The sequence below is a fragment of the Oryza brachyantha genome, chromosome 10 (assembly GCF_000231095.2).
Source record: "Oryza brachyantha chromosome 10, ObraRS2, whole genome shotgun sequence".
In the NCBI taxonomy this organism is placed as follows: Eukaryota; Viridiplantae; Streptophyta; class Magnoliopsida; order Poales; family Poaceae; genus Oryza; species Oryza brachyantha.
In genome coordinates, this window is record NC_023172.2 from 1,769,028 (window position 1) to 1,784,017 (window position 14,990).

At 36.7% G+C, this 14,990-nt stretch overlaps 1 protein-coding gene across 2 annotated transcripts in view; it reads left to right on the forward strand.

Annotated features, from left to right (window-relative positions):
- LOC102721481 overlaps window positions 1-8,864 on the forward strand; it is a 29,865-nt gene extending 21,001 nt beyond the window's left edge. For both annotated transcript variants that reach the window (XM_006661577.3, XM_040528093.1), the window contains 9 exons: window positions 288-460; window positions 711-905; window positions 1,219-1,462; window positions 1,746-1,853; window positions 3,906-3,964; window positions 5,114-5,498; window positions 5,752-7,290; window positions 8,367-8,574; window positions 8,712-8,864. In XM_006661577.3, coding sequence (XP_006661640.3) covers window positions 288-460; window positions 711-905; window positions 1,219-1,462; window positions 1,746-1,853; window positions 3,906-3,964; window positions 5,114-5,498; window positions 5,752-7,290; window positions 8,367-8,574; window positions 8,712-8,812 — 3,012 coding nt within the window. In that variant the 3' untranslated portion in view covers window positions 8,813-8,864. The remainder of the gene's footprint in view (window positions 1-287; window positions 461-710; window positions 906-1,218; window positions 1,463-1,745; window positions 1,854-3,905; window positions 3,965-5,113; window positions 5,499-5,751; window positions 7,291-8,366; window positions 8,575-8,711) is intronic.
- The last annotated feature ends 6,126 nt before the right edge of the window (window positions 8,865-14,990 follow it).

Genomic DNA, 14,990 nt, shown 5'->3' on the forward strand with positions numbered 1-14,990 from the left:
AGTCACACATAAAGTACTATTCATGTTTTATCATTTAGTAAGAAGAAAAATATTAATCGCAAAACAAATTCAAATAAGACGAAGAGTCAAAACATTGTATCAAAAAACTGAAAAATGATTTTATTTCGGGACGGAGGTAGTAGTACTTTTCAAGGAAAATCTACGGATACCATTTCTTAATGTATAAACTAAGCAATTGAGAAGTTATAACCAAATCTGGTCCTAAACGTCACATATTTATGACCTAGAGGGAATAGTAAAATAACTTCACTTTTTTTTTTTTGCAGCCTGCTCTTCTTATTTCCCTGGTAGAACAGAGTACAGGGGTGCAAGCTGATTCTGATAGTTCCGTGCATAAGCAGAACAGTAAATTTTCTGTACTCAATCCTTCGGGAAGCACTCCTATACTTGTTGAGCAAATCTTGGGTTATATTGGACGATCCACTGAGCTTATGGATAGGTGATGGATTCTGTTGACATTTCTCACGTTTTTTTTTGTGCTGTATCTTTGTCTTCTCTTGAAGTAAAAATCGAAGGGTCCAATCTTAGTAGATTAGAAGGACACATATTTTTTTACTCCAGAAGAATAAACTTTCCCTGCTTCCTTTGCACAGAGTCTCTAGTTTGATGTTTGCACCTTCCGTTCTACTGCTGATACTTTTGTTCTTTTATTTTATGTGTGTGGTTGAACTGAACAATGTTACTTTCAGATCTCCCTCTATATTATCTGGTGTTCTTGATCTACTGAAGGCATTATGGGAAAGTGGTGTCCAATTTATATACATTCTAGAAAAGCTGAGAAGTTCTAGTACATTCTGGGAGAACTTATCGCGCTGTATTCGTGCCACTTTTGATGGTTACCCTATCGACAGCGTTGAGCCTGTTGATGAAAAATTTTCTTTTAGGTATGGCTGCAGTGCTTTAGCCTTTGAGTGTCTAAATGCTAACTGTATCACCAGCCATGGAGTTTATTAAGTGACATATGAAAAATTTCAAACACTTTTGGGTTTAAAGTTTAAAGCAACCAGTGATAGTTCTATCATATGCAGCAAGGTCACTGTTAGTTCTATCAAATACAATCATTTAATAAATATGTTTTGACATTATGAATCATTTTTATATTATGAATCAGTATAAAAGGTCTTTCATATAAATATATTTTGACATTATGAATCATTTTTATATTATGAATCACTATAAAAGGTCTTTCATATGCAGGTATTATTGTCTTGGTACAATTTTTGAGATAATGTCATATGAGTTGTTCTTGCAAGATAAGCTGCGTACAGAATCAAAAACTTCTGAACCTACCCCTGATGGTTCAAAGCAACCAAAAGAACCTTCTGTTGCATCTTGTCCAAGTGACACAGTGCTCAAATGGCTGGATGGTGCGACTCTGGAGGATTTGATAAAGAATCTGTCGTGCAACGGATACCAAAACGGTCTTCTTCATCGTGCTAAGGTAACTTTCCGGTTCTTGATTTCTGAAGTAATGTGTAGATAATGCCATTTTTTTTAACTTTTATTATGCCCAAGAGAATTTTGTCGCTCATTGGTTATGACTTCCTTAGCACGCATTCTGACTTATATAGGCTTATAAATATTGATCATGCACTTTTATGTACAATCATATCTATGTACTTTTATGTACAATAATATGTATGTATTTATAAACATCAACTTCCAGTTTCTACTTGTACATGCAACTGCAAGCATGATTATTGATACCATCTTTCCTGTCCCAGGTAGCATCCTGCCTTTGCATTATCCGTCTATCAACAAAGCTATCCAGTGGTGAAACTGGCAGCCTGTCTTTCTCGCTAGTGAAGAAGATTCAGACTGTATCTGGCAAAGTAAGTTATTCCCTTTGACATCTTATTATTTATGTATGTAAGGTCAGCCTGTTATATAGCTAAGATGGTGTGGCGTTTCCAAAAATCGTTGAGATGGATTATATCGCGACATGTAAAAACAATGAACACAGGGCTGACTGTTTATAGACAAATAAGTTGATAAGGAAATATAAAGTTTATAAATGTACGGATGGCCTCCAATGGTGTTCGGAAGTCAAATGGCGAGTGGGATGAGTAAATGTTAGATCAACCTTCTAGGATTGATGTGTCTAGCGGTGGTCCTAAACTTTCACGTATATCTTCTGCTGCACTAGAATAAGTAGCATGAATTGGCAACCATGAGTTATTTGTGCCAAAAGATAAGAAACACTTGCATATAAAATTCAATATTCCTACTCAAATTGCAAGTTTAATCAAATTGTAGAAGAACTGTTATTTCAAGTATTCCCACACAAACCTAATATATTTAAGTTTAACTTGCACTCTATCTCCAATGCACTATAAAATGGGTGTTTTGAGTCTCTGTACAAATATTGGCTAGTTCTGCATAGGTTCGTAATCTCTAGTTTTACAAAGAAACACAGCTAAACTGAAGAAATTTCAGCAGACTCAAACATGACAATTCAACATGGTGCACTATCTTCCATTGAATAGCATATGTGCAAATCAATTCTGTGGTGAATAGAGATATGTAGCCATGAGAAGGAAACTAACTTGATTTCTCTATATTCTGCGATGATTTAGTGCTGAGCAAAAACATGTGATTTCAGAATTTCTTGGTTCCCAACTTGATACTTACCTTGTTATTATCTTGAGTATGTTAATATCTTCTAAATGTCGTCTTTGGATAAGCACTGGCATGCTATTATTAAAGGGAAGTGGTATAAAATAGCATACTAGACTTGTCATACAATCCAAATTATTTTTTTGTGGGTCAAATTACAATGTAAAAGCTTCTGATTTGTATGGAATGAAAACTGGAAGCAATATTGGATTCCTTTCCCTCCAGTTGATGCATGCGAACCATATGAAAACAACCCTAATGTGACATGACAAGTTGACAATGCATTTCTCTAAGTATTAAGTCCTGGTCTACCCATAATTTGAACTCATATTCTTGCTCGCATGCAAAATGGTGCATGGCGATGTTTTGTTAGCTCCTGATTCATGGTTGCACCGCCCACAGCATGGTTCAACTTGCATGTGCTGCACCAACTCCATTCCTGAATTACTTTGGTGGTATCATAAGGATAGGGATGGGCATGAGATGTTTTGACCTTTTTTCATCGCATCAGGTTGTATAGTCATATTGTGTGCATTGTTGCTTAAATATAAACTAATCTTATATGCAGCCATTACATATCATCGTATGGTACATATTAGGATGTAGACAAAAATAGTCTAGGCCTATCGGCTGTTGGTGTGAGTGAGGTTCAAAATGCTAAATTTACGTCTGCTTTACTATCATGGTGCTATAGAATTGAGAACGAATTTCATAAGACTATACTCTCTCCATTTCATTCTATGTCATTTTGGTTTGTCATAAGTCAAACGTCTTCAAGTTTGATCAAATTTATAGAAAAATATACCAGTATCTGCAAGGCCAAATTAGTTTCATGAAATCCACCATTAGATATATTTTTATAGCATATTTATTTTGTGTTGGAAATGTTGCTATATTTTTCTTTAAACTTTGTCAAACTTGAAAAGGTTTGACTGAGGATAAACCCAAGGTGACTTATAGTAAGAAATGGAGGGAGTATATTTTAAGAAAGTTCCTATCACTGACCTACTGTTTTGAGTAATTCATGCTATAGCTTTTGGTTTTGGTTTTTCATGTTCACGGGTCACCTGTTAGTCAAATCTTTGACTTGGTAACTGGTGGGCTTTATGTGATGGTTAAGTTATTGCATACAATAGTTTGAAGGATGCTTAACAAAGAGTTAGGGGATAATGTTATTGCATATATTGGCTGTGTGATTTTACCAGTTTTTTGTACACTGTTTTCAGCTGCTGACTAACATTGCTCCTTGCTTTTCTATCATGTTGCAGTTGTTGCAACACCGTGCATTCTTAGCTCTGGTTTCACAATATGCCCTTCATGGTTACAGGTACCTCTTTTAATATCCTTTGATCCACTTTACGAGTAACTTCTGTTTGCACCTTAATGATGTGCTTATTGACTTATTTGTTGCACTAAATACTTGAACATTATTTCTAGAGTCTGTGCATAGCCAGAAATAGCTATATTTTGGGACAGACAGAGTATGTATATATTGTTTGCTGAGTATAGTATACCGAGGAGGCATAATTTCCACCTGTCATTTTGTCAGCTATTCAATGTGAAGCTGACGTGAAGAGACAGAACTGGAAATGGCAATTTAATAAAGCATCTCATAGGACCTGCTGGAATTCAATGGTGTATTTTCCACAGTTTATTTTGAACTTTTGCACCATAAATATCATGCAACTTTACTTGATTAATTTATGATTTATTAGATTAGGCATTCACTTACCATTTTAGATGCTGATACCAATGGGTGAATCAAACATCTTTCACAACTTACCACATCATGGCTGTTTAAAACTAGTAGAACATCTCTCCAAGTGACATAAACAGTAGAGTGACTGCTGGCTCAGCAGCATGACCAGCATACGCATACCAAACACATTTCTGGTGAATTTCAGAATTTGTATGAGCCAGTTTGTTATTTGATCACTGCAATACCATTAATATAAAATGTAAATGTCAGTAGAAGTTAGAACAGACCTTTGGTACCTTTTTGATCGCCTTCTGCGCTGGTGACTGTCCTCTGGTGAACTGCCCCTCAAGGCCTCCACCTGCTGGCTGCTGGCACTGTGCTCATCATTCGCTGACTTCACATGTCAATCTTTTGGTTTGAAGTGTAACGTTCACCACCCTCTGTTCCCTGCGCCCATGTGCCCAGTCCTCCATTCTGGAAAAAAGAACTTTTGCTAAGTTTAAAATCAGCAAAAGCTTTTGAGGATTCATTTGATCTTACAAGTAGGTGTATTTTTTTATTTTGGCAAAACCTATGACTTGTGGAAAATTTTACAAAATTCTGAAATTAATGAAATAATATCCTGTTGACCTATTGAAACACAAAACTTCCTCCTACCTTTGTTTTCTGACCAAATATCATCCTGCTAGCTTTGTGTTAAGCTATTAATGCAGTATAGGTACTAAAATAATTGTGACATTCCTTTTAGAGTTTGATTTTATCTCCTTGAAAATGCAGCGGTGAACAAGATCTTACCAACTTGATAATTAGTGATCTTTATTATCATATACATGGAGAACTCGAAGGTCGTCAGATTACTCCTGGTCCGTTTCAGGAGCTGCTGTGTTTCCTTCTAGAATTTAAAGTTTTTGAACACAATCCTTTCGAGCAAATACAGAAAACCTTCCCAGCTGGCAATGGCATTTCTTTGTTTGATGTTCTGCAAATACATGATGAACTTGGAGTTGAACTTTGGAATCATTCAGACTGGAAGACTTATAAAGACGTAGCTGAAAAGATGTTGGATATTATGCATAAAGCAAACCTGATGAAATGTCAAGTTGATGCAAAGCTTTGCGCATTGAGATCATTAGTAGCATTTCTATCAGTGTGCACTGGAACAGTAAGTTTGATTACTTCAGAACTTCAGATTCTTGCTTTTGTTGTGACACTACTTCTGCATACTGTTTTCTACTTTGTCCTTTGATTACTGAACCACATGTCCCCGAATATGCTCAAATCATCTTCTTTGCAATTCATTATACTTATACTAATGTGTCATGGAATTTTTTTGACACTATTTCTGCATACTATTTTCTACTTTCATGTATATTACCAGTGATTCTGATTGCCTTCTTATCTTCAAACTTCTGCAGAGTTCATATGAGAAGTTTGACTTGCTTGGTGGAGGGATTTCAATAACAACTACACAATCAGCGGTTAGATACGCATGCAAATCTCTGCAGTCAGCTGTTGACTCACTCACTCCTGAATTTGATAACAGTGAGGTTTTATTTCCTCCCTTGTCTGGACAAGTGGATTTATTGCTTACTATTACCAGGATCTTACTTAATCATGCTAGGCAAAGCAAAAGTTCAAGACATCTCTATCCAGTTATCATACTAGTCATAAAAACTTCGGGTGCCAGTGCTTCCTTTTTGTTTAATCTCATGCCATCCAATCCTGCTCTTAAGCAACCAGTGAAGTCCCTCCTTGTCCTGTTTTTGTCATTGTTTGAGTTCATTTACAGCAAGGATGACATGAAAGATAGATCTGAAGATGTCAATACATTTGGGGAATTATCCCTTTTAAGTATGAGCTTCTTACCTGTGCTATGTAAATTGGCAGAGAGCAGAGAATATTCTGATCTTGCTATTGCATCAATGGACATAATATTGAAAGCCTTTTTACCTTCTAATGTATGGGTGCCTATTCTACAAAAGCATCTTCGTCTCCAGGTTATACTACAAAAATGCCAAAATGGGGCTTTATTGTGTACTCAAGTCATATTGAATTTTCTCTTGACCATGGGACGGACAAAGGACGGTGCTAAAATTCTTCAGTCTGCCAATATTTTTGCTTTTATAAAGGTACTTCTGAGTCAGATGTCTCTGGATGACTCCTGTTTGAGAAATTCATTGAGCACCCAAACAAAGGATGTGAAAATCTGGGGTTTGGGTCTTGCTATTGTCTCCTCTTTGAACCATTGCATGGATGATGATATTTCCCGCAACAGTGTTGCGAACAGTACTATCAGCTTCCTTTCAGGACAAGTGCCTTTCATGTCGTCTTATCTATCTGCACAAAGTGTTAACACTCACCAGAGCAAGAAAAGGACACTGGTACAAAAGTCACAGACATCACTGTCAGCCCTGAGCCTTACTGAGAATATCCTCACACTTCTCTGTATTTTGGCCAAGTACCATTTCCCACGGGACACAAGTATGAAGGAAGTAGATTCAGAATTAAGGGAGATTATTATCCACCTGCTTGCATTTATAAGCAGAGGAAGTGCAAGAACTGGTGATTCCCCAAACTGGAACTCATCCTTTATTTGTCCTCCTATTATTAAAGAGGAAATGTCACTTAATGAAGAGCCACCACTTATTAGAAGCAAATATGGATGGTTCCGATTTGCTGCAAGTTGCACCTTGTCAGCTCCATCTGTTCCTGGTCCTCCCAGCGCAGCATTATCGCTTGCAATTAGAGACAAAAGTCCAGGAGGTTCTGATTCTACGAAGCAGACTCGTTTTACGGAGATGCTAGCTGTACAGATCTATAGAATTGCTTTTCTTATTATGAAGTTCCTGTGCAGTCAAGCAAAAGAGGCAGTGAAGAGGGCTGAAGAACTGGAGTTTCTTGACCTTGCACATTTCCCAGAACTTCCCATGCCAGATATTCTTCATGGCCTGCAGGTAACTATTCCTCTAATCCCTTGGTGCTGATAATTTCTAGAATTTTAGGCCATGTTACTGTAAAATCTAGCAGCCACTGGTATTCTTTATACTTCTATTATTTACCTAAAACAATGACCTCTTTCTCAAAATACTAGCCAGTCTTAGTATGATACTCCCCCTGTCCCAAAATAAATGCTCTCTTGTAGTTCAAATTTGAACTAGAAGAGTGCACTTAGTTTGGGACGGAGGTAATAATAGAGAATGGCCTTTATATTTTACTCAGACAAGCATGAAACATATGCATGCATATTCATCCGTGGGGCAAATTGAATATGTACTTACTGGATCAAATGCTCGAAACTGAAACATGGTATGTTGATAATTTATGTGGTGTTTCTAAATCTTGACATTGTTATGAATAGGATAATTGATATATTACATGGGCTCCAAAAGCCAGTTTGCAAGTGCCAAGAGCCAAACGAACAAAAAAGAACACCATATACAAACTAGATATATGCTCTTTGCTTTTGCACTATTTGATATGCATCTCATTCCAAATTGGGGCATTTTAAACATTCCGTACCACTTATTACACAAAGAAATAAACTTGTCTCACTCTAGAAAGATATATATTTGATATTATATTATATTTATTATTTAAAAAAAATGTAATTTGATCTACTGTTCAGCAATTCACCTCCTAGTTTTGAGTGTATTACTTAGAAGTTAGATAAAAATGACACTAAGGAAAAACTTAGTGCCAATGGTCTTAAGAAAGAAGCAACAATATATTCCTTCTAACATTTTAAACCCGTAAGAAATGGTGTGTTGAGGAGAGTCGAACATAAGCAGCAAAACAGCTGCTCTTGCTCTTTGCCATCTGCACCACGCAAGTCTCCTAGAGCTTAGATAATAGTACTGTTAAATTGTATGTTTAAGCTTGTTAGTGGCTTAGTGCTTGTAGTTTTCTCTTATGCGACAGAAAATGTATGCTCCATTTTTCAAAGGACCACCATCAAATCTGTGTCATGACTCAGAACAATCCTGTTTGTTTTTTGTACTTCCCTTATTTCAGTTGTGGTCACTCTTTTCAGGATCAAGTTGTTTCTATTGTCACTGAAGTATTAGAGGCAAATTTAACTACTGCACTCAATGCTGAGACACAGACGGTGTGCCAACTTCTGTTGGTAATACTTGAAACATCACTTTACATGGAACTTTGTGTATCCCAGTCCTGTGGCATCAGACCAGTGCAGGGTCGGCTTGAAGATTTCTCCAAGGGAATCAAGGCCATGGTTTATGGTACGCTTCATTTAATGATCATTATACCATCTGAAATGAGAATTCTAGTATTATTTTAATCTACCTTTAACACTTTTCAACACTACTTCACATCCTATTCAGTGTTCTGATTTCCTGTTTCTTTAATTTCTTTGCAGCTTCAGAGAAGCATTCTGGTTTTAAACCATGGGTCAGGTCACTTGCACAAATTATCACTCTTCTTTATCCTGGAATGGTACAAAGTAACAATCTTGTATAATTCTTGTAAATTGTCTAGTAATGGTAATGAAATTTATTGGCTAGTTTTCACAGATGAAACGGCAGTTAATATACCATTATCAGCTCCCTGGTATTGGGTAGTGTGTGATTGTGTTCAAGTATTTGAAACATTTGACGTGATAGATCAGCACATTGATGAGGAGAGCTCGTCAAGGCTGCAACACCAAGAAGCTCATAGTTCATCAACTTCTGTGCTAAAGTCCTAATCAAATCACCAATCTTACTAGCGCTTAGTGGCAGAAACGTTCATTAGGAAACTGGAATTATGCATTCTAGATTTTTTTTTTGGTTGGTTCGATCTCTTTAGTTGCACCTTGCAGTTAGCATCGAGCTGAACACTTAAACTTGGTAGTAGCAAATGTGGAACAGAATTAGCTTAGCCCTATTGCTATTACCATGGCTCAAGAGTTGAATGTGTATATAGAACTTCATGGCATCCTACAAATTATATTTCAGTAGACCGAGTTCTCATATCCCATAAGCAAAACTTAACCAGTTGGTAGAGATATGGCTGTTTTCTTTTGATGATGAAAAATAAGAATATTTGATTTGTTTAGCTATTTGATCATAAACGTTTATGAAAAAAATCATAAAAATTAAACTGTTTAGCAGTTTAGCAAGCGATGAATAATCGTAGTAGTGCAAACGCAAACAAACGCAGCCTATGTACTCTTTTCAGTACTTTAAGGTGAATTGATTGGGGAAGTAGGAAAAGTTGTATGAGGTTTGGTCCATTAAAAAAGTTATGTTTTATGCGCTACATGTTTTAGAAGGCTGACTCGAATGGCCTTTGGCATAAATTGAACTTATTGTTATACATATTGGTTTGCTAGTGTAAACCCGACACTATAATTAAAGGTAGTTCATCTCACACAGCCTTCCATTTTTGGGGAGAAAATTGGCAATCCAGTTGTCTTGGCAGGATGCATGGTATTAACAAAAGCTTTTGATTTGTGGACCAATTAAGAACAAAAAAAATCATCAATATTTTTGTTTATGCTTATGTTTATGAACCGAAAATTGAATTTTGAACATTAATTTTAGAGTTGATTTTAAGGTTTTTTCATATAGCTTATTTTTTAGCCTTATCTTCTAGATCGCTAAGAGAGTATATATATATATATATATATATATATATATATATATATATATATATATATATATATATATATATATATATATAAGTTTTATTTATATTTTTTCATTTGTAAATATACAGTTTTTGCCTTTTTCTTTTTGACAGAGTAAAGTCGGTAGAAATGAGTTTTTTTTAAACGGAGGGAGCAGTGCCATGCTTTTAATCACCCTACTACGTCCATGCTTCATTTTATTTACACTACTATGCCGCGTTCGTTGTGGTTAAATTTAGGATAAATTATCTGACGCCAAAAACATAATAATATATTAGCACATAATTAATTCATATTAATTATAAAAAAATAAAATAGATTATTATGATATTTTAAAAAACAACTTTCCTATTAATTTTGTTTATAAAAATACATTGTTTAGAAGAACGAAGGAATACATAGATAGTAAGGAGGCCTACGTGCACGCAACATTGGGAACGATTTTATTTTGTTTTTTTTTGGTAGGTTAAAATTTTTATGATTTACGAAATCTGACGTCTTCCACAACTCGTTTGTGTTCGTATGCATCTGTGGAAATTGAACCTGTAAACTGTAAATTTATCGATTTTGACTCGGGCTTGTACTATTTGGGCTTGGACAGTGAAGTAGTCGCACTCGCGGAAATGAAAAGAACGGTGTAAACTACAGTAATCCATGCATCATCCCGGTCAGCGTCGTCACCTTGACCTCTCGCTCAAAGCGGATTCCTTCTTGAAAACAACGTCAATGAAACGCTACGAATATACTCACTGTGGTTAGAAACTCGCTCTCGTTAAAAATATCTATAGTTTATAATAAGATTTGGTTAAACTTTTAAAATTTATCTATAATTTATTAAATGTCTAGTTTAAAGACAATACAAATGATACATGTGTACTCTTCTCAAAAAGAACTATCATAATATCATAAACTTATTAGATTTTATAAATTTATTATAAAAAATTAAGCTGTTTATCAGAATCATAGAAACTTGATCAAATTTTATCCTAAACGGTAAATATTAACCGAAAGGAGTATCATAGACAGAGTATATTGTATACAGATCGCTGTACATCAAATTGAAGTCGATGGCCACCACGAAACTTCGCTTGCCTTGATTATTACGTAGTGGCAAGAGAATCTCTATATATGTTGCATGGCATGGAACCTTTTTATTTTTATTTTTATGCTTTTTGAGTCTTCAGACGACCGGCCGGCCGCCCATGATTATTCGATTCGTTAATCTGTGTATGTTTGTGCGATGCTCTCAAATTGACACAGTAGTTACATATGTCTCATGATCATGAAACAGCTAGCAAATGATGCCGACATATATGCCCTTGTCATCACGGATTAATTTGAAAACCACGTGCACAAAGTATGACAAATATTGGAGAATACTATAATTGCTTCTTCACATTAATTTCTTTAGATTGATCCAAACCAAGGTTTAAAAAATGCTTACAAAAAAAGAATGTGCTCCGTAAAGTGAATTAGCAGTAGTTCTGGAATTTTGGTAGAGCATGGTGTGTTCATCTAGAAGTGTCTTTTTAAATACTGGAGCCTACTTGCAGGGAGGAGCACACAATCGGCCCCTCACTTTTATTTGGATTGTTTCAAAGTTCATTCAAAACAAATTATATACTCCCTCAGTCCCTAAATATTTGACGATGTTGACTTTTTATATACGTTTAAGCATTCTTTTTATTCAAAAAAATTACATAATTATTAATTATTTTTATATAATTTCATTTATTGTTAAATATACTTTTATATGTAGCTTTACATATTTTAAAAAAATTGAATAAGACGAATGGTCAAACGTGTATAAAAAAGTCAACGGCGTCAAACATTTAGGGACGAAGCTAGTAATATTTTTGTGATTTTTTATGGATTCTAACCCTATAATTCCTTAATGGCATTCCTAAAATCCTCTCCTACATATTACATCAATTTATAGGTTATTAATCTAGTCGATCGACTTCTAATATGCCGCGATCTCATGGGAATTTTCGTTAGTGTTCGAATTTCTCTGTCCAGAATCCTGTACTGTTTTCATATCAAGCACATAATGAACAACAAATTTAATCAAATAACTCTTGCGGTTTATGGATTTAACATTTTTTCCTTGAAATGAGCAAAAATGATATTCGATATTGTGTGTGTATTGTTGGTGCTAAGGCTGCTTGTCGTTAATTGTGTTCTATCCGAGCCGGTTTCTAGTTGGATGGATACATGCTTTTTTTTTTTTATAAAGGATTAAATAACTCGGCCTCTACACCTTTGGGGTGTAACTCAAACTCTTCATTAAGAACAAGGACCACTACACCAGAACGTCACACCTGTGACGGGATATCACTGACGGGCCAACCACATCTGTCACAAGTGTGGCATCCTACCTCGGCCTAGCAGCGGCCTGTCACTGGTGTTCGATACCACTGACGGGCCAACGTGAAAAGCCGTCACAGGTGATATCCCATCACCTATGACGGGCCGCGTAGAATAAGCCGTTTCTGCTATGCCGTCACTTGTGATGGCTTTTCCAGTTGCAAACCGTCACAGTTAACTTCCCACCACCTTTGGCAGGTATTTCTTTAAATCCGTCTAAGGCATGTGTTCGTGCTATAAATACCTCTAACTGCCAACTGCTTTCTGTCCCGACTAGTGCACTGTTTACAGTTGGATTGGGAGGACAAAGGGGGTGAATTTTTGCAAAAATTGGAGGTAAAAATAAGATGTTTGACCTTTTTTTTTCTTTCAATGTTTGACCATTCACCTTATTCCAAAAATAATGCAAATATTTTATAATATTTTTTTAATCAAACATCATATAATATTTCTTTATGTTATTTATTGCAGATGGATCGGAAGTGGATGTACCATGTTCATCGTTCATCCACGGAGTATAGGGATGGGGTCACTGAATTTGTTAAATTTGCGGACAATGACATGAAAAGCAGGATGAGCCTGTATATATCATGTCCATGTAATGACTGTAGGAATGAAAAGATGATCCCTGATAGTTCAGAAGTGCATTCTCATTTGATAAGGAGAGGATTCATGGAGAATTATACATGTTGGAGCAAGCATGGAGAGCAAGAGGCAGCTGATGTCGATGCTGATGAAGAAGTGTCGGATCAACATACAGTGAACGTCGCCGTAGCTCCAGAAAACATGTTTGCACCGTCTCCGTTAGGCGGAGATACCATTGATTTTGACACTGAATGTCTATCTCAAATGTTGCATGACATTGAAGACGCAGATGACAACGACAGAGACTTTGAGAAGTTTAGTAAGTTGGTGAAAGATTGTCAGATGCCCTTGTATGATGGATGTAAGTCGAAGCACACCAAGTTGTCCTGCGTGTTGGAACTCATGAAGCTTAAGGCAAGTAATGGATGGTCCGACAAGAGTCTTACAAAACTTCTTGAGCTGTTAAAAGACATGTTGTCAGAGGGGAACAAATTACCCCAGACGACATACGAAGCTAAGCAAGTGTTATGTCCGTTGGGCCTGGAAGTTAGAAGAATTCATGCTTGTCCGAACAACTGTATTTTGTATTACAAGCAATATGCTGACCTGGATGCTTGCTCTATATGTGAGGCTTGTAGATACAAACGAGCAAAAAGTGCAGGTGAAAGAAGTAAGTCAAAGAGGGGAGGACCGACAAAGGTTGTATGATATCTCCCAATTATGGAGCGCATGAAGAGAACATTTGCGAATAAGGAACAAGCAAAGCTCGTGCGTTGGCATGCTGAAGAACGGAAAGTCGATGGTAAGCTTAGACACCCAACAGATTCAGTACAATGGCGGAGAATCGATAGGATTTACCAGGAATTCTTAGAGGATCCAAGAAACATGCATTTTGCCATGTGTACAGATGGAATTAATCCATTTGGTGATTTGAGCAGCCGTCATAGTACATGGCCAATTCTTCTTATAAACTACAACCTTCCTCCTTGGGTTTGCTTCAAAAGAAAGTATATTATGCTTGTCATGCTCATTCAAGGACCGAGACAACCGGGCAATGATATTGATGTGTTCATTGAACCAATAATCGATGACTTTGCGACACTTTGGAATGAGGGCACACGTACATAGGATGCATATGCACAGGAGTATTTCAACCTCCATGCAATGGTTTTTAATACCATCAACGATTATCCAGCCCTTGGCAATCTTTCTGGCCAAACAGTCAAAGGGAAATGGGCGTGTATGGACGAAACAAGAAGCAAATGGTTGAAGCATTCACACAAGATGGTCTACATGGGTCACAGGAGATTTCTCCCACGGTATCACCCTTATAGGAATATGAAAAAAAATTTTAATGGCCACAGAGATACAACCAGACCCTTAGAACACCCAACAACGACATATGTGCACAACTTAGTGATAGGGACATATGTGCACAACTTAGTGATAGGAATAACCAACGAGTTTAGAAAAAAGAGAAAAGCTGTAAAGGCAAAAGATAAGAGCATGTGGAAGAAAAAGTCAATATTTTGGAGACTATCATACTGGAAGGATCTTGAGGTTCACCACTGCATAGATCTGATGCAAGTTGAGAAGAATGTATGTGAGAGTTTGATGGGGCTACTGCTTAACCCAGGCATTACAAAGGATGGTCTAAACGCCCGACGAGATCTGCAAGACATGGGTGTTCGTCCGGAGCTACATCCCGTTACCACAGAGTCCGACATGGTGTACCTTCCTCTAGCCTGCTACACTCTATCGAAAGATGAGAAGATGAATTTGTTGACATGTCTTAGTGGTATAAAGGTTCCATCTGGTTACTCGTCAAGAATTAGTAGGTTCGTTTCACTGCAAGACCTTAAGCTGGTAGGAATGAATTCGCATGATTGTCACGTTCTTATAACACAATTGTTGCCCGTTGCAATAAGGAATATTTTGCCTCCTAAGGTGCGACACACGATAATGCGGTTGTGCTCCTTCTTCCATGCTATCGGCCAGAAGATCATTGATCCTGAGGGACTAGATGAACTACAGGCAGAAATTGTGAGAACGCTATGTCATTTGGAGATGTACTTT